Genomic DNA, 19,308 nt, shown 5'->3' with positions numbered 1-19,308 from the left:
ACTGGACTCTTTTACATCAACGTGAGGTTTAAATGATTTATCATCATTTTTGATTGTGTTCGCTTTAACCTTTGGTAGCTGTTTTTTTGCAGTAGCAGTTTTATAATTCACCTACAGGATACAGAATAGTGTTCATGACGTGAATAAAAGCAGCCATGTGTGCGCTGTCTGTACCATGTGTCTGTGTCAGCATCACAGTTGCAGAAGTAGTTCATGTCAATGCAGTTCTCCTCCAGGCTGCAGGAGCACTGCTGAACTCCAGGCAGGAAGCCTCCCCAGTAGCTCCTCTTTTCTCCTTCCCGGTCCAGCCACCACGAAAGCGGACTGCCATCTGCAACCAAACCACAGTCAGCACGCCGCTGCAAAGGACTCACACAGTACAGCAAATATAAGTAAAACCACTGGCTTTAAAAAACAACATGAAACCCAAAGACCGTTTCTTTCTTTTAATTTACAACAACACCATCGAAAAGAAGTATGAAATAAAATATTATTATTATTGTTTCTTTTAAATGCTGTGATGTGATAAACAGTGAAATGACGCCACACTACCTGAAACCAAAAACATAACTAAAGGGTTAAACAGCTTCAATCAGTGTGACCCTGCTCTGCACAGAGGCCAGCTGGCATGGAGAAGCCCATTAAGCCACATGTCACAATGCATAATCAGTGTTACATGCTGGGGGGCTCTCATCCTGCAGCATTATAGGCAAAGATTTATGTATGGATACATGTCACAGCAGTGAGCAGTGGGGTCAGAGGCCGGAAGCATCCCTGTGAAACTCACTTTAACATCATCCATCACTTTGGCAAAACTGGTGACACAAATGTTAATTGTATGCATAAGTGAGGAGCTACAGGAACAATGAGTATGCACCAACATTTGCATTACAAAGGATGGGAATAATCCACATCTTTATCCTGTGTATTCATCGCTGTCCGCTGCACATTTTAAAATAGTCCTGAGACATCAAACAGGAACACAAACCACAACAGGCTACAATCAATACATCCTGCAGGAGAGGTCTCTCTAATCACATCCTTTAACTGGCTGAATACTGACAGGAAAAATGTGTTTCCTGTTTCCTTCACAGAAATGACTGTTGTGATACATCGTTGCCCAATGTATCACATGCATGTATCAATGTATCACATGCATGTATCAATGTATCACATGTATGTATCAATGTATCACATGTATGTATGTATCAATGTATCACATGTATGTATCAATGTATCACATGTATGTATCAATGTATCACATTCACATGCATGTATCAATGTATCACATGCATGTATCAATGTATCACATGTATGTATCAATGTATCACATGTATGTATCAATGTATCACATGCATGTATCAATGTATCACATGTATGTATGTATCAATGTATCACATGTATGTATCAATGTATCACATGTATGTATGTATCAATGTATCACATGCATGTATCAATGTATCACATGTATGTATCAATGTATCACATTCACATGCATGTATCAATGTATCACATGCATGTATCAATGTATCACATGTATGTATGTATCAATGTATCACATGTATGTATCAATGTATCACATGTATGTATCAATGTATCACATTCACATGCATGTATCAATGTATCACATGCATGTATCAATGTATCACATGTATGTATCAATGTATCACATGCATGTATCAATGTATCACATGTATAGAATAAATATAGAATAAAAATATATCATATCCAACATGATGCAGCAAAAGCAAATGTGGATTTTGTTATAAGGGTTAATAAACATCTCAGTTTGATCTTTTCTGATGCTTTGGCTCTGACAGGGTTAATATTCACAATCTTTGCACCCACACAGATGAGGGCTACTATTTAAGGGGGATGACAACTTTAAAGTGCACATGGTGGGAACTACTAGGAAATGTTGTGTGTCTGTGTGTGGGGTCAAACTGTGGGCTAAACACAAATAGCCCTACATTTAAATCAGCGTGTGAAGGTTTGTATGCAGTGCAGGGGCAGCATTCAGCTCATTAAATATACTCTGAGCTATAAATATGTGAGGGGGAGGGAATACATCAGTGCTCCTTCTTCCCACAGGACTTATTGTCCTGTAGTACAATAGGTCCCACAGGACAGGATTTTCCTTCTGTGTCATTTAGTCAAATTGAAATTTTGTATTGTTGCAATGGAAAATCAGGATTTGTGGTTTGAAAATGTTTATCTAACTTAACATGTCAGATAAATTTGTCCTTAAGTTAATATTGACTTCAAGTCAAAGGTTTAATTAAATTAGAGTCATATTTCATATTTCCAGTCTGTATGTATGCTCTAGAAATGAGAAACAAATGAAGACCACAGCTCAGAGAGGTCAGTATCATCCACTTCCTGATCGTCCAGCAGCACTGAAGCAGAGCGAGTAGAGCTTGGGTGATGCTGCGTTTTGCAGTGGATGCAGATTTTAAGATAAAAAGATTCAATACACTGACCTCTGTCGCTGCTGGCAGCAACGATCCCAGAAAACTCCTGTGACAATGCTTCAGGCTTCATTAAGTTTTGCACCTTAACAGCCTGACGACTACAACCTTCTCTAAGCTTCTCAGCTACTCTGGATTACATTCAAACCAAGTACACAGCCTGTTTAAATTCAATTAACACTGAGGTCTCGGTTTGTCCTCCAGTCAAAATCAGAGAACAGAAACACTTCTGTCCATATTATTTGTCTATGTTTGCACCTGCAGTTACCTTTTACCATTTTAGTAATCTTACAGGTTCACTGCAACATCACACTGTGCACCATCAGTCTTAGTCATGTAACCTGTCTGATGGTTGTACCTGATGCTGCAGAGACACGTGGCTGTTGCGCTATTTCTTTCAAATATGTCCTCTTTGGGGTGGACAAGGAGGACACGGGCCAACAACAGGACAGCTGGAGGACACAAACAAAGCTTCTGCTGTTACAGCTCAAATATTCTGCCCCACGTTTTACACACACCGGCAACAGGTGGCGCTGCCCCTATCGTCCAATCCTGTTAAGCATAAGTGGACGCATGGACGGAGGACGGTCTGGCACGAACTCTCGCGCCTGACTCCACTCACTGTGTGCTTAGCTGTGATGCTGCAGGTGGTGCTGAGAGCCACACTGGAATCAATGATGACATCATTTGAATTCATTTGATTTCCTGCATAATGAATTTTTTTGTGTTAAAAATAAGACAACAGATGTCTCAATATAAAGTCACCTGACGGTGCAACAGCTGACAAACCAATTTTCACTTGGTGCTATTTTCTATTTTCTAGGAGCCACTTTAGCACAGCTTTAAAAACAAGTGTTTAAAAAGTGAGCCGTCTGATGTAAATTCCAGGGTAAGTTCATAAAGGATGCATCTACAGGAAAATCTTGCTAGATAAAAAAGAAAATGTGAAAAGAACAAAGAAGACTGCTGAATAGGACATCAAAAAGACGAGTAATTAAAGCGCTGTTGTGAATGTTTAATATTAATTCACTGTCACATTAAAAGCCACAGTTGCCTCAAAGCAAACTGAGTTCATTATGAGTATTTAATAAAGAAAAAACAACATGTTTAAAATGCAAATCACACCAGGGCTGCGTGGTTTCAGTACGAGGACATGACTGAACATCTGTGTTCAGGCTGGCAGTCAGAGGACATGCTGCACAGCAAAACGCCACAACTGGAGGTGAACTTCAGATGTTTTTGGCAGGGCTGCACCAGAAAACCCAGCGGCCCCTTTGAACAGCTACTGCTGTTGTTTTTTCTGCTAAATTAGCACGATGAGTGGCATCTCGTCTAAGAGCGATTTGCATATTCTGTTGAGTAACACTGTTGGTTAAATGGATGCTGTTTATACCTGCACGCTCAGAGAAGTGGATTACAAAAAGACATTTGACCTTTTTTCCACGGGAGATACGAGCGTCCAAACAACAAAGACGGCCGTTACAAAACTCCGACTGTTTCTTCGAGTGTTCACGCAGCTATGAAATACGCTGTTCTGGCTCTTGTTTGATGTCTGGGGTGATAATGAACTTGTTTGTTTGTGCACACATGCTACCCAGGGAACAGCAGAATCATGAATCTTTCATGCTTTAAGCGCGAGTGCTCGGATGTTTGGAACACCATAGGTGCCAGAGATCTGAGATGAATGTACACCAAAAGATTGGACACAGCCTTTCAGGTTATTGTTAAACTATAACAAGAGTAGGGAAGCAGTGGGCGAGGGGATGTTGAAGGGGGCAGCCGCTTCCAACGTGGCCCCGGGCTGACAGCCTGACAATGCAACACAAATAACACAACGTTCAGCTGCTTCATTTGGATGAGACCACTCAGTCCCACAGTGGGGGGGAGCCAGCCGTGGGGTCAGCAAGCAAATGCATGTAAGAGCATATAAACAGGTTTGCCCTGTATTTCTGCTGACGCACGTGTCCAGTGTCTACTCGTCTGAATCCAGTGCAGCTGTTCTCAGTGATGTGGTACTGGTGACAGCACGGGACATGTTTTAGGACAGCCACTGACCTTTTGTGTTAAAAAGACGGGACTTCCTGCAGTTGTAAACCACTTCCTGTTGGCACTGTTCCGACCCAGATACGATGGCACGTAGTTGTTTGGCCGAAGCGCTGTAGTTGAAGACCATGACGTGAGGTTTCTGAAGGGATGAGGTCTGAACTGTGACCGGAGCTGTGCTGTTGTGGGACAGCACGGTCCACACCTTCTTCTCTGCAAGAAAAATGTTCCCGCGTTACTGTGAAGCCAACATCAGCACCTCCTGCACCAAGATACATGCTGTAGTTTGGGAGCATTTCAAGTTGCTATACATCAACACAACTGTTATATCCCAAATGTTAATAATGTGCATGCATGAAGTCCGTAGTAATTACATAAATTGCAAAAAAGTAGAATAAACTACAAAAAAATCGTATAGAAAATCTTTTTTGGTTTTTTTTACAAATATTTCTAGTTAGAGAAATTTAAGAGGTTCATCACCCGAAACTGAAAATAGAAAAAAGTTGCACAAAATAGTTTCCAACCACAGGAAATTTATTTTGAGTGTCTTCATAGTTTTCTTTTTATATACTGCAGGAAAAACAAAAATAAATATTCTAATGCAAATTTGCAAAAAACCAGCATGTGCATCGAAATGAACTGTTTCCAGTGTAATTTGAGTTCGAAGCATCCCAGAAACTATTCACAAAGGCATAAACTCAGACATGAATTTTAAAAACACCAGCATATCTTTGTAAATGCTCTATAGGAAAAAACTACCGCATTTCGGGACGGTAATGGCGGACATGCGATAGTTCGCGCTGACGTCTGTTCCCAGTAGGAAGTCTTATGAACAGCTGATCAGATCGGCAAAGCCTGTTTCTGGAATATTGTGTTTTTGTTGCTACAAATGCTTTTATGCAATTTTTGCAAAGCTACATGTGGAAGGAAACCGTGACCGAGGACAAGCTGAATGCATAAGATGTAAGTACAACTCCTCCGGTTTCATATGCAACAAAAATTATTGTGCTAGTTTATGTGGTCGCAATTCTACCGAGATTTAAAAATAGTTATGCAAAACGTGCTCGCTCCGGCCGGCCATAAAGGGCTAACTGAAAATGACTTGATTGGCAAAACTCTGAAGTAAAAAACAAACAAACAAAGACATGACTTATCATTTGTTATTGACGAAAAAAAAAGGGAACCACCCCCCGCCCTCCACCTCATGATGCTGAAGCCAAATGGCTGCTCTCTGGGAGTTTATTAATCGACATAATCAACTTTAATTTAATGCAGTGTGAAAAAAAATGCACAGAAATAAATTATTTTTTTCAAGAATAATTAAATAGATTCAACATCTTTGTTCAACAGAACTGCAGACTGCACAGATGGTACCCAAAGGAAAACGTACTACAGCTTACTGGGGTGTTTTAGACTTACAGAGCGTTCTCACTCCCGAGGCGTAACATGTCGACGTTTTGTCACGTCCCGCGGCGTTCCTGAGGAACGCGAAAGGAGACCTTCGGCGTTCTTATGGTACGCGGCGGGTTATTGCTGGAATCCAGTGCAATGACGCTCCCGCGGTAGTAGACGTTCCAGCCCTGTATTTCAGCCCTAAACCTAACCTTATCCCTAGCCCTGACCATAACCTTATTCCTGACCTTAACCAGGACTTTAATGATGTTAAATAGCGTGTTTCTAAGCGATTTGAAGAAAAAGAGCGAACATGTGTAGGTTCAGTCCAGACGGTTCTCATATTTCCTCTTTTTCCGAGGTCGTCATTTAGGAACGTGGTGGGTAGCCGAAAACGTAATATGGTGATGATTTGTCACCTAGCGTAAAATGTTACGCTTTGGGAGTGAGAACGGGTTGAGACTTATTAGTTACTATATACAGTAATGGACTTCTATACATTTTACATCAGATTAAAACTTTGGGTGTAAGATTCAGATAATTATTTATTAAAAGCTCGACATTTTAAATGAGAATAAGAAAGAAAAGTATGTCTTTGTGCCCCCTTTTCCCTGTTCATGCCCTATCGGCCCCCCTGACTAAACTTTTCTAGATCCGCCCCTGCACAGTTACCAGCCGTCAGCTGTAGAAAAAGATCCTGGTGTAGAAAGTGATATTAAATACATTCTAACAACAGCTGATCAAGCTTAAACGTGCTGCGGTTGTTCAGCCGCTGGTTTCCTCTTTCTGGCGCGAAGTGGGCGATAAACAAAGAAGAGAGACGGACTCGCGACAGAAAAGCCGATCAGCTGATCATTGATCAGTGTCACAATTGAAGTAGCAGCAGGAGAGGGAGGGAGAGAGAGGCAGTCGCTCCATATCGGTTGTTAAGCTTAACACAGGAATGCTTTACAAACATTCAGAGATGAACTTACACACTTGCTTTACTTCTCTCTGGGAAAACTTCCTCGGAGATGAAATGCTGGTTTGGTAGCGAGGCTACAAATACACACAGCCGCTCTATCACGTGACGCACACTGCTGCGATGTGCTACTGTTATGAGCTGAGTTACGGCGTGTGGCAAGTTTTGTGAGGTGCTTTCGTGATATTTAATGGATCGGATTACATTTTTTATTTCTCTCCGATATCCGATCCAGTAATTTAGGTCAGTATCGGACCGATACGTAATATCGGATCGGTCCATCTCTACTTCAAACCCTACACTTTGAAAAAGAACCTGATTTTATTCGTATCCACATACGAACACAGAATATTCTGGATAAAATCAGACGGCTGTGTCCTACTTCATGATTATTCTCATCAGGTTGGCAGGCTTACAGTTATTTACATCTCTAATGGATTCCTTAATTGAGGTCAAGTTGAGACATATTTGCTGCAGAACGACTGAGATTTTCAAGTAGACGACTGAAAAAACAAACCCTGGACGAGAGCAGCAGAGAACACCACGTTCGCTCTGTAATGTCATCACTGCTACATTAACCTTGCAGGGACGAAGCAGCTGGGAAAGTTGTGACAGCGCGGTGACGAGCACGGCCTCCAGAGTGTCAAAACTCAATATGTTTTGTCCTATATGTCACGCAGACTGTGGATCAGCTCGTGTCCCTCTGCCTGTCTGTCAAAAGTCACATCTCAGGTGACACAGAGCATATTGTGTTTGTGCCATCAAAAGCTCTTTCTGGCTCCCAAATCACAACACCCACACTGGTGACATCAGTCTGCTCCCACAGCTCCCAAACACCAACACCAACCCTCTCCCAAACGCAGCCTGGTGCCACGCGATCACTGTCGATATCTGTGCTGCCGACAGCGACATTCGTAATTATTTTATCGACTCCTCTGCCTCGACGTAACTTTCCTCGTTTCTCCACGAGCAACAGATAACTGCCGAGATTTCAGAAATCAATGGGCAAATTTCTGTGAAAATGAATGTGGATATTCCTGTTTGCAGCACGGCGAGTGCTGCAGACGTGACTTTGAGCTGGGATCAGGTCAAAACCAAAACTTTTACCCAAGAAATGTGCAGATTTATGCATTCCTTCAAACGACTTAACAGTTTAAACGTTTTCATGGCACCGTGACTCGCCCTGCATCCAAAACATCCAGAATTACTGTCATGAAATGCACTGTGCAGGGGATTAACCCTTGTTGACGTTAATGACCCGAGCCTCTGGAGGCCACTGGGAGGGGGCTCAAGATCTCTAAGCCTGTCAAGTTGTAATCTTTTTTTAATATATTTTTAACTGGCTTTATTGGATGGATACAGGGAAGCGAGAGGGGAAGACATGCGGTAAAGGGCCACGGGTCGGACTCGACCCCAGCCGGTCGCCCGCTCATCCGACTGAACTAACCCGGTGCCAAGTTGTAATCTTTTTGATTTGAGAAGCAACAAATCCCACATTTCTGCTCTCAGCCATACTTGAGTGGACAAGATGACCTTTTAATTGAAGCATCATTCATGAAGACACCATGAAAACCTTTCCCTCTGATTAAAGATCGAGGCAACAAAAGGCAGCATGCTGCATATACATAAAGAACCAAAAGATTGGAAACAAATGAAAGATTAAATCTGTGTTTAACACACACCGAACATGCATTTAAAAACCCTCAGGAGGTCACCTAGACTGCTGCTGGCTCTGGATCAATGCAGGCTAATCTATAAGCCAGTGCACTCTTTACTCTGAGCTTTCTCTGTGTTCTCGGGTGATGTTGAATGGAGTAAAAGGTGACAACACGAGGTCTACAATGATCTCACCTGTCATGTTGCAGTATACCTGTGTGGGCCCCAAAGGACCACTCCCATCTGGATCAATGAAGTAGAAGCCCGATGAGCTGCCACTCAGCTTGTAGGCCTCACAGGAAGACTCGTAAATGGCTGCAAGATGCAGAGTGGGACAGAAATCAGTCAGTCGTCCAACAATCAGCCCACGCTCTGACGGCTCTCGATTGGATGAGTCATGAATACACAAAACCTATCTAAATGTATGAACTCTGTGCTGTATTATAGAAGTGAACGATGTCCATGCTTTGGCTTTTTTCTTTATGCTAATTATGGCACCAACATCCTGAACCAGTGTCCTCCACACAAATCGATTCACATCAAGGAACATCTTAAACATCTTCACAGAGATACACACTAACAGAGGCCTTTGTTTGTGGCAGTGACTGTCATTTTAATGGGATGAAAGGACAGCAAACAAACGTTACTGCCTGCTGCTGGCTTCATAATAACTTCTATTATTTGATGAAAATAATTAAGTCAAGTCAGCCTATTTGTACGCCATGTTTTTCAAAAATAGAAGTCAATGTAACAAACTGAGATAAATGGCAGAGACATCACAAAGCATCCAAATACAGAAAAGCAAAAAAACTCAAGGAGAACAATTAAAACTACATGACAGCACAGGCCTTTGTGAGCTCCTCTAGATACCACAGGATCTGCTTTGAAGAGCCAGATGAGGCGAAAGACTAACATGACAGCACGAACCTTTAGTTTAGACCCACGGCAGGATGATGCCCCCGAGTGCCTGAAGAACCAGAACACCAGCGACATAGTAGCTCATCCTGTTCATGCTCCATCATAACTCACAGGTTACTACCTCTAAAACAACAGACATGACCCCTATGGGCTCAAACTGTGCTCATAAATATTTTGTACTTGTAAATCAGACGGTGTAGCTGTGAAATGAATTTTGTAACCTTGTGTGTTTGTAAAAAATATTCACAAACGTTATTTTTTGGACCGTAAGGCGCACTGGATTATAAGCCCGGCTACACGAAACAAAACAGTCAGAGTCTTGCTTCCTCCACTTCCGTGCCATTGATTCATTACTGCTGAATTCTCTCACAGCGGCTCTATTCCCGTGTTGTTGTAGTATATAATAATAATAATAATAATAATAATGGATTGCATTTATATAGCGCTTTTCAGGGCCCTCAAAGTGCTTTACAATACCACTATTCATTCACACTGGTGATGGCAGCTACGGTTGTAGCCACAGCTGCCCTGGGGCAGACTGACAGAAGCGAGGCTGCCATATCACGCCATCGGCCCCTCTGGCCAACACCAGTAGGCGGTAGGTGAAGTGTCTTGCCCAAGGACACAACGACCGAGACTTTCCGAGCCGGGACTTGAACCCGCAACTTTCCGGTTACAAGGCGAAATGTCACTTCTTTGAGCCACGATTAATGACTAACCTCGTATTGTGGATGGATTATCTCAGTTGTTCTCCTGACTGAAGTTTGGTCCTTTTATAACATCCTGCCATGCAATTACATTTGTCTCTTTAACTTTTATCGAGTGGAAAAGTGTTAGCGTTCATCCTCCAGCTTCAGTGTGTTTATGTTATGCTAGCATAGCTATTTGCTAGCGATCACGTAGCACATCATTATATACCAGCTAGCCAAACTTCAGTAACCCTACAAACGTCACTGCTGTTTAGTTTTCTGTCTTCATTTATGTTGGAAGTGAGAGCAGAGCTGTACGTTTGAATTTCTCAGAAATCTCTAAGTCAGAACATGCTATATCATGTTTCGGTGGAAGCTAGCGAGCTAACTTCCTGCTAACTTCTGACTCCGTTAAATGTAATAAATCCTGTTTTCATGGATGCCTGATGTTTAACTTAATTGTTACACCTGGTAGAGCAGCAACACTGATCATTTTATTAAAGATGAAAGAATTTAGCGAGTTTTTAACTCTCAGTGATGCTGTGTGTTTGTTTGACTTTGGGACCTGAAGCAGACAGAGTTTAAGACCCAGATTAGCCGTAATGCTCCAAAAATCCATCAAGCAGTGCGGTTTCTGACAGATTTTTGAGCGCTGTGTACATAAAATTATTTCGAGCTCAGTAAGCACAACCAGAATTCATACATAAGGCGCACTGTTGATTTTTGAGAAAAGTAAAGGACTTTAAGTGCGCCTTATATTGCGGAAAATACGGTAATCATGTTTTTGTTAGGGTGTGGTTACAAAGGAAAAGAACTCAGTAATTAGCTTTTACCCGGGTATTTTTGAAAACGCAGATTTTTCTATGCGTTTGCACCTTTCGTCCACACGTCAACGGCGTTTTCGGTCACTGAAAACGGAGATTTCTAAAAGCTCCGGCCAGGGTGGATATTTTCTAAAACTCCGTTTTTGCATTTACGTGTGGACGAGAAAAACGGAGAAAACGCAGCGTCAAAGCTGTGCGCCTTTTTTGACGTCACAGTGTGCGCCACGTTATTGTTTCGGTGAAATGAATTTCTACAATACTGTTAATTCTACTCTCTGCAGTGTTTAAATGCTTACATATACACACAGTTACTGTCCCTCCACACATACGACTGTTCGGCTTCTATGCCCCAGCTTTGTTTACTTTTTCCCACCGAGGCTTCTAGACTTCTGATTGGCCAACATTTCTACACGGTTAGGAATCTAGCGCCACCTGCTGCTTTGGCATGTTCATAGCAGCGTTTTCCTTCATTTCTGCCTTTACGTGTGGACGGGATTGTTTTTTAAAACGAAAACGGAAAATCTCTGTTTTCAAAAATACCCGTGTACGTGTGGACGTAGCCTTAGAAAGACACAAATTCTCATCTATAGATGCACAAACATAAATCAGTTCACAGCTACACAGTCTGATTGAAACTGACCTGGAGAACACTTTGGCCAAAGACTCACATACACACACAAACACTGCAGGAGGATCAGTGAATCTGTGGATTGTGGAAGGAAAGATGACAAATACCTCATCAGTCCTTTGGCCACATAAGTCTCGAGTTTACTAATGAATGTTTCCAGCCACTGCATCTGTCAAAGCTAACAAGTCTCAGTTATGATGCTAGTGCCAGCCAGTATAACCAGGATAGTAAGGTGCTGTCCAGTGGAGTGTTTTCTAAAACCACCCAGAGGGCAAAATGAGACCTTTTTGTCACAGTCATGCAGTTTGAACTCAGCATGAGAAGTATGTGTGTGTGTTCCTGTCTAGCTATCTTTGTGAGCACCGAAATCTCACTCACGGTCCTCACAAGTTTGAAGCATTTTTGAGGCTCAAAATGTGGTTTTAGTGTCAGGCTAGGGAAACCGTGACGTCAATGAAGGTCCTCACTAAGATAGCTGAATGGGCTTGTGTGTGTGTGTGCAAACTCCAGAGATGAAGCCAGACATTTCTGAATGTCATTGAATCTGCTGAGTGTTTTCAGACTCTGTCAGGTTTCAGGTTTTGAGTCCAGACAGAAAAGTTGATTTCACGTGTTTACGGGGAAGTTGATGAAAGGCCCTATTTTTAATTCAGCAGATGATCTTATCTGCCATGTTCTCTCCATCAGCCAAACACGACTGCGTTTGCCTGCATATAAACAAGATATCAGTATTCTGGGGCAGGGGAATTTCACACATACTTTCCAACAGCCGTCTCCACAGCAAATATCAAGGCGATGTCATAAAATGACAGCCGTAAGGAAAAGCTCCTACATGCAGAGTCAGTCTAAAGTCAGCCAGTCTAACACTATTTAGGGTGTAGCGAAAAAAGATTCTCAGAATTTTGAAAGTGAGAATAGCAGCATCGGTTGTAAAGGTCTTGTCAAGTCGAAGCAGGACAGCTTTTTTTGCTCTGCACAGGTGAAGAAAGGTACGAGCGAGGCTGGCGGATGTGTGCCGAATCGAATGACACAACTCGGCAGACCGAGACTAAATGGGGCGGTGCGGCGGATGTAATGGCGGCTTTGAGAGGAGGTGAAGAAATGAAAGTGAGACAAAGTGCTCACAGTTGTGACATGTCGCTCCAGCATAACCCGTCCCCGAGCAGTCACAGGAGAAAGAGCTCCACATCTGAGAACAGCGCGCTCCGTGCTCACACAGGTTAGGAAGGCATCTGCAAAGAAAGCACAGTTTAGGAATCCACTCATTTACTTAGTGATTGTACCTGATATATGGACATTTGAATCACTTTATTTCCACAGTTTGAACCTTTGATCCAGCACGACGACATTTCGATCCACTGTATGCTTGACTGTACGTTGTTGGGGTGACTCTCTCGACTTTACATGAAGAGTCATAATGTGCACACACCGTTCACCAACAGCACCAGCGTTTCACAGTCTGGGGACTCATCAGCTGAACTTCAGACCATGCACATGAACGAACGGTGAGAAAATTTTAACTCTACTGTCTCAATTTATTCCTACTAATAATAAATAATGATTTTGTATGCTATGTTTAAATGAGCAAACATTTAAGTGGAGATATTATCTGAATGTCAGGAGCGGGATCTCATTCACACCCCTCCCAGCCTGAGGGAGGGGTGTGAATGCCTGCTGTTCTCCCCCCCCCCCCCCCCCTCCTTTCATTCACTTCTCATTGGTACACGGGGATCGGCCCGGCCAGTCTCCTTCGAGGCCTTCCCCTGTACACGGTCCCTCATCCATCATCGCTCATCATCACTGAGCTCGTGAAATAAAACTTAAAGGAAGTTCTTCCTTCCCGCTGACACGAGTGCTTCCCCATCAGGGATCATCTATTGCTGCAGCTTTTCTCTCTAATATTGTATATAAAGCACTTTGAGGTAACTGTTGTTGTAACTGGTGCTATAAGAAGATTTTAGCTTTACAGTCTGGAGCTCTAACCGCGGCGATCTTCATCCGTGGTATCTGCCATTCTGCCAGAACTGCAGTTCAGCTGTTTCTGATCCATGAATCTCTGTCTGAGGAACACTTAAACAAAACAGGACTGAGTGGATCTGCAATGATGAACATCTGTCATTACAGTTAGTCACAAAGCAGAGAAGCAGAGTACACTTCAAACCCCATCCATGCGTGTTTTCCTGCGTTCTCCAGAGCCGGATTGGCGGTTCATCACACGACCGTGACACTTCAGTCACATTTCCAGCTAAAGTCACCAATAAAGCTAAGATGAGGGGACATCTATGGACAGTGTGTGATTGTCCAGTGAGGGACAGCTGTATGTGTATATACACACATCCAAGGAGAGGTTTGTCACAGACCTGACAGGCTTTTCAGTAATGACGCTTCTCAGGTTCACAAAGAAAGAAATGCTGCTGCTGTTAGCGTCTGCATGCTATGTTAGCTCAAATGCTCTGCCACACAAAACCACACAGAGCTGAGCAGATCGGCCCTCTGTCACCGCTACCAAAGGGGTATATCTATGCATGCATCTATGATTGGTCCTTCTCTTCAGACTGTAAGCAGCGATTTTAAAGTGAAGGACATGCAACATGCTAGCATGTCAGAAACAACACAGAACAAGTTATCTCATTGAAAAAGCTGCAGGCAGAGATGTTCTGTCTTTTGACTGCTTGTAATTAATTGATTATCAAAACGTTTGCTAATTAACTTTCCCGTCTGCTGACTAATTGAAAAATCTGAAGCTACCTCCTGATGTGCTGAGCTCTTTCAAGCTTTCAGAACAACTGAGGCTTTAGGAGCTGCTCAGGATGATAACACTTTACTTCCAACCACAAAGAAGGAAAAACAAACAAACCCACATAAATAGGCGGCTTCCAGGCATCTGCATTAGCGACTAACAGAAGCAGTTGTTTTGTTGGTGTTTACAAAGCCGATCTTTTATCCAGCAGGTAAGAAAGAGCCGTGCTCACGTTCCCCTTTATTCGCTCCTGTGCTGTCATGAACACCAGCTTTGAAGTCCCCCAAAAGACTCATTTGCTGTTGATTCATGTTGTGCAAAGTAAAAATAAAAACAAGTGTGAACTGACGCTTTTTCACACACTGCGCCCTTGTCTGAATTTGAGAAAGTGGAGCCGTGGCAGCGCTTCTCTAAAAATAAATGCATCTCTGTCACCTTCAGACAAGAATGCCCGTTAATAGGATTTCACCACAAAACGTGTTTCAGGGAAAATTTTCAACTGCACTCTTCTGATTAATAGTCCCGTCCTCGAGCCTCCTTCAGTTTCACATAATTGCCAGCCTTTCAAGCATGCATCTATAATTTCATGCACTTTTATCTCTCACCTATTAACTGCAGCAGCACAGGCCGGCCGCAACACGGATAAGGTTGCAGCCGTCGGTTTAATTACCGTCGGGCTATTTTCTGATGTTGTGTGCACGGTTGACCTTACAGGTCAAGAAATGACAGCAGCTGGCACACCCAGGTGCACACGAACAATAAAGTGAGTCACAGTGTAATTAGACCGAAAGCAAAGAAGCTTCAGTCTGAGTTCATTTCCTCGTATCGTCAAAGTAAAGGCTCAGAACAGAAACGAGGAAATCATAGGTTCACCTCCCTCAAGTTTTCAAATGATTTTTATTAGCAGTTAATTTGCCATTTGATCTCATTCACCCAGTAAATACATCCCAGGACCGAGCTCTCACCACACGGGTGAGAAATCAGATGTCACTGGTCAAGGTGGATCTCACTAACAAACATCCCACTCTCGTATCACAGCAACTCGACGGCGTAAGCTAGCCCTGAAGTTTTTAAATGTTATAATAATAATAAACATAAGCCTGATAAATCAATCTTTTTCAGGAAGTAAATGGTTATTCAGTGCAAAATACGTAACCAAGCCAACACCAAAGCAAAGACAAACACAGTTAGCATGAAGATGAAGGAGTTTCCCCAAGGAGCTGCTGGAGCCTAAATTAAAGTTCAAGCATAAAGACGGGAGTGCAGGCTGGCATGCTGTGAAGTGTGTGCACTGGATGATAACAGTGACTCTACACAGTGCAGCCCTCTGGCCCACACGGTACAATGTAAGCAGTGGTACTGCTGTATGTGTCATCATTTGAATAAGAACAGGGTCCAACCAAAAGCTGAAGGGTGTCCTGGCTCAGCTTTAGAGATGCACCAAATGTTGGCCTCCGCGATAAAGTGACAGCAGAGGCTGAATGAGGATCTGAGTGATTCAGGGTAGAGCTGCTGTTCCCTCAGTGATGGTTCAGGCTTCCTGTCAGGATGCCTTCTGGATGCATCTAAGCTGAGTAATTCGTCCATCCAAGAGGAGGCCCAGAACATGATGGAAATGTTTTTCACTTGGTTTGAGAACATCTCCGATTCAGAGCCAGAGGCTGGGAGATGTTTGGACTACAGTGAGACTGCTGTCCCTGTGGCCAGCAGTAGAAATGGACGTATGGATGGCTGCTTAAAGAAAACAGAGGATGGCTGAACTCATCTTGAGGAGGGTGAGTTTGTACACCGCTGCAGTATCTGCACCAAAGTTTCAGCCATGTTTCATCAAAGACAGCCTGATGCTGTTTGTGTAATCCTAGTGGCAGTTTGCTTCTTGACTGACGCCCTTCAATAAATGAAATCACGTGGAAGAGCAACAAAGCATGCTCCTGGAGCTGCATCGCCTGCAGCGCGCCGTTCGCCTCACTGACACGGGAGACTGCCGTCGCTCCTGTGTTTGCAAACGCTGGCTTAGACAGCAGACATGTGAAACTGAAGAAAAAGCAGTCTGCATGTTTACTTCAATCCTGTACAAGATCCACATGAAGGTGCTCACAGGGCCCGCAGCTGTGGGGTAATGAGGGAGAGCGCGGCACACAGGACAGTAGGGAGGCAGCTTGTTAGCATAGCCCTCTGCCAGGGAAGCTACTCGCCAGTTTTCTGTTGCACTTTAATTGGACGATCCTGTCAGTTTGTCTCTATAGGACAAGATGTCAGTGACATTCAGGCTGCGCTGCAGGCAGCACGCTGTCATCCACAAATTAACAGAGTGGGCATGGATGAGGCTGTGCTGCCATCTTGGATAATGTTTGACATTCAACAGTCACGTGTGCATGCTTTCAGCAGCTCTACGTCTGAGCCATGTTCTTACTCAAACACATTCAGGATACTTTACCTGTCTTTTATATTGCACGTGTCGAACTGAAGCTCGTTATAATTCCCCAGCAGTCCTTGCTGTACATGACTGAGATTCATCAGCTGGCTGTTGATGAATATGAGCCGCATACAACCCTGGAACGCCGGAGCAAAGCCCTGGCAGTCTGGAGCAGTCGCAGCACAGCCTGGATGGAAATAACACACGATACAACCTTTAGCTTTTATTCCCAGGAAACATTGGGTTAGCGTGTAAAGGAGAACGTCTTAAGCTATGTTAATATTGGTGTGTAAACCCACGAACCTCCAAAGTAAAAGCTGCCTCTGGATTGCACTTGTTCCCAAAGTTCAATAGTGGAGGAGGGCTCGTTATCCACAGTCAGAGTGATCTGTAGGTTCCTGGCGTCGAGGCTCACAGAGTGCCACAGCCCATCGCTGACTCTCCTGCCTGATGAAGAATGGTTCAGTTTGGAAGTTTAGAAGACAACAATATTTATTTATTTTACTTTTGTTAAAAATAGACTTTTGAGAGCTGCCAGTAAATTTCCTGTGCACACACACGCTTGTTTTCACGGACACCACAGGAGCTGCAGAGCTTCCAGCCTCCTCCATCACTCGGAGCCTCCAAACAAAAAGCCTGCCTCCTCCGCCGTGTCACTCAGCGCATATTTTATCATTTAGATGAAGTGAATATGGAAATGTGGAGAAATTACTAACGTCAGCTTCTTCCTGGTTCTTTATTATTGTCAACGAATAACGTGGGTGCATTACCTCCACTAATGTGAAGTAAGCACTGTACCGCAGTCAATCCTTCTCCATCCTTCACTTAAAGATGACACCAGCATCTCTGTTACAGCTGATCACCTACAGTCAGAAGGCTGCAGACATGTGAGCAAACACACTCACACGACTCTGCAGACCAACATCTGGAATATCTTCTGACATGTGTCAGTCAGATTCTTTGTTCCCTTGTTGCTGATGATGACTGAGGAGGTTACTACAGCTGCCTGCACTGCCTAACCCAAACCTTTAACCTGTAAGCCACCAAGTGCTTCACCAAAGTAAAAGTGGCTGTGACAGATCATCACAAAGCTGCAGCCTTCAGGAGGACTGACCCACGCCTCTGTTCCACTCACACTCAGTCCAACAGTGCCCGTGACTTGCAGCAGATCCCTGCATCCCAGAAGAGTCTGAGGGCCGCGGGCAGTTTCTCTGTGTCATGGAATAAGCAGAGTTGCCACAGCAGACAACATTAATCTGAGTTTCCTTCCCTCCTTTCAGGTCAGAAATATAAATCTCACCATGTGTTTGCTGTCTCCTTGCTGCCCAGTCAGTTTGTGTGGCTGCTGCTCATCTTTTAAAGTGTTAGAGTGGCGAACGCTCACACTAAACATGGCCATTAGTATGTACAGCTAATAATCCCTGTGAGCTAAGAGTTGAGTCGAGGCAGCTTCTGTTTGTGTTTCATGTCAGCTGATATTCTCACGACGCGCTTATCGTTTTCACATCCAACCCGGGGCTGAGTGTGTTCCAGTGCTACAGCACCAGTGTTGTAGTCACAGCATCTCCTCAGCAGAATAAGGATCATAATCAGTGCAAGACGGAGGAGCTGGAGTCTGACAGCAGGACAAGACAGACTCTGAACAACTAAATGAGTCTGAGGACTTGCACAACAATGACCTGATACGCTGCAGGGACTATTAGCTGGGTAGGAACAGCCGATCGCATTGACGCAAGCATTTGTGTCAACTGTAAAAACAGGTCAACTCTTATCCTGCCTCTAAAAAATATATTTGGATGTGATCACTGCTCCAAAGAGTCAGTGGCAGCCCCGTGTCCACACCAGTGTGTTCATGCAACATGTTGTGCGTCTCCTGACGAGAGTCTGATGGAGACGCAATTCTTTTCACATTGAGGTCCCCGTGCACGCAGCTCCCACGTTGTCAGGGCCCATTTTCATCCTGCCAATGCTCTTCTATCAGCTGAACGAGGACGCAGTGGAACAGTGATGTGACAGTGCGAATGAAACTGAAGGGAAAAGTTCAACTTTGGAGAAAAACAAAAGTCTGCAGTTTAATGATTACGCTGAGAGTGATGCTGCTCGGTGTCTGACATCGTTACACTGTTCCAGCAAAGTGGTGAGAATCTGTAGCTGCCTTTAATTAAAACCATGTTTCCATGTTTATGATTCATTTCTTAAGCTTCGGACGATCGCTGTGCCCGACGCGCACTCAGCACGCCGCGCTCACGTTTACACACCGGGCTCTCCCACGCTACGGTCCAGGCATCACAGAGAAGATGTTCAGCTAACAGAGCATCACACATCATCTCCATATAGGAATGCCCTCCACCCTGCATCTGTGCTTGGTGCAGCATGTTCCCACAGGATGGGTTTCCACACATCAGAGAGGAGGACCTGGGGATTGTCTCGCACTGCCTTTAATATGATAACGTTGTTTGCTGCGTATAGATGCTATGATACGCTATATCTAATTTCAGTTTGACCTCCAAAAGTGGACGAGAAAGACGAGGGATTCTGATGACGGTAACACGAACAATAAACAGATCCTTCCT

General features: G+C 43.7%; 1 protein-coding gene across 1 annotated transcript in view; it reads right to left on the bottom strand.

Moving 5' to 3' along the window:
• LOC146690102 (contactin-associated protein-like 5) overlaps positions 1–19,308 on the bottom strand; it is a 139,864-nt gene that overhangs the window by 37,871 nt on the left and 82,685 nt on the right. The window contains exons 9-14 of the mRNA XM_085434936.1: positions 17,039–17,182; positions 16,757–16,922; positions 12,705–12,811; positions 8,716–8,835; positions 4,524–4,724; positions 175–331 (exon numbers count right to left, since the gene is read on the bottom strand). Of these exons, the coding sequence (XP_085291062.1) occupies positions 175–331; positions 4,524–4,724; positions 8,716–8,835; positions 12,705–12,811; positions 16,757–16,922; positions 17,039–17,182 (895 nt within the window). The remainder of the gene's footprint in view (positions 1–174; positions 332–4,523; positions 4,725–8,715; positions 8,836–12,704; positions 12,812–16,756; positions 16,923–17,038; positions 17,183–19,308) is intronic.

The sequence above is a fragment of the Copadichromis virginalis genome, linkage group LG16 (genome assembly GCF_057382275.1).
Source record: "Copadichromis virginalis isolate Kocher_CV1m ecotype Utaka linkage group LG16, C_Virginalis_male_GT1.1, whole genome shotgun sequence".
NCBI classification, from domain to species: domain Eukaryota; kingdom Metazoa; phylum Chordata; class Actinopteri; order Cichliformes; family Cichlidae; genus Copadichromis; species Copadichromis virginalis.
This window is presented reverse-complemented; position numbering and strand designations above follow the sequence as displayed.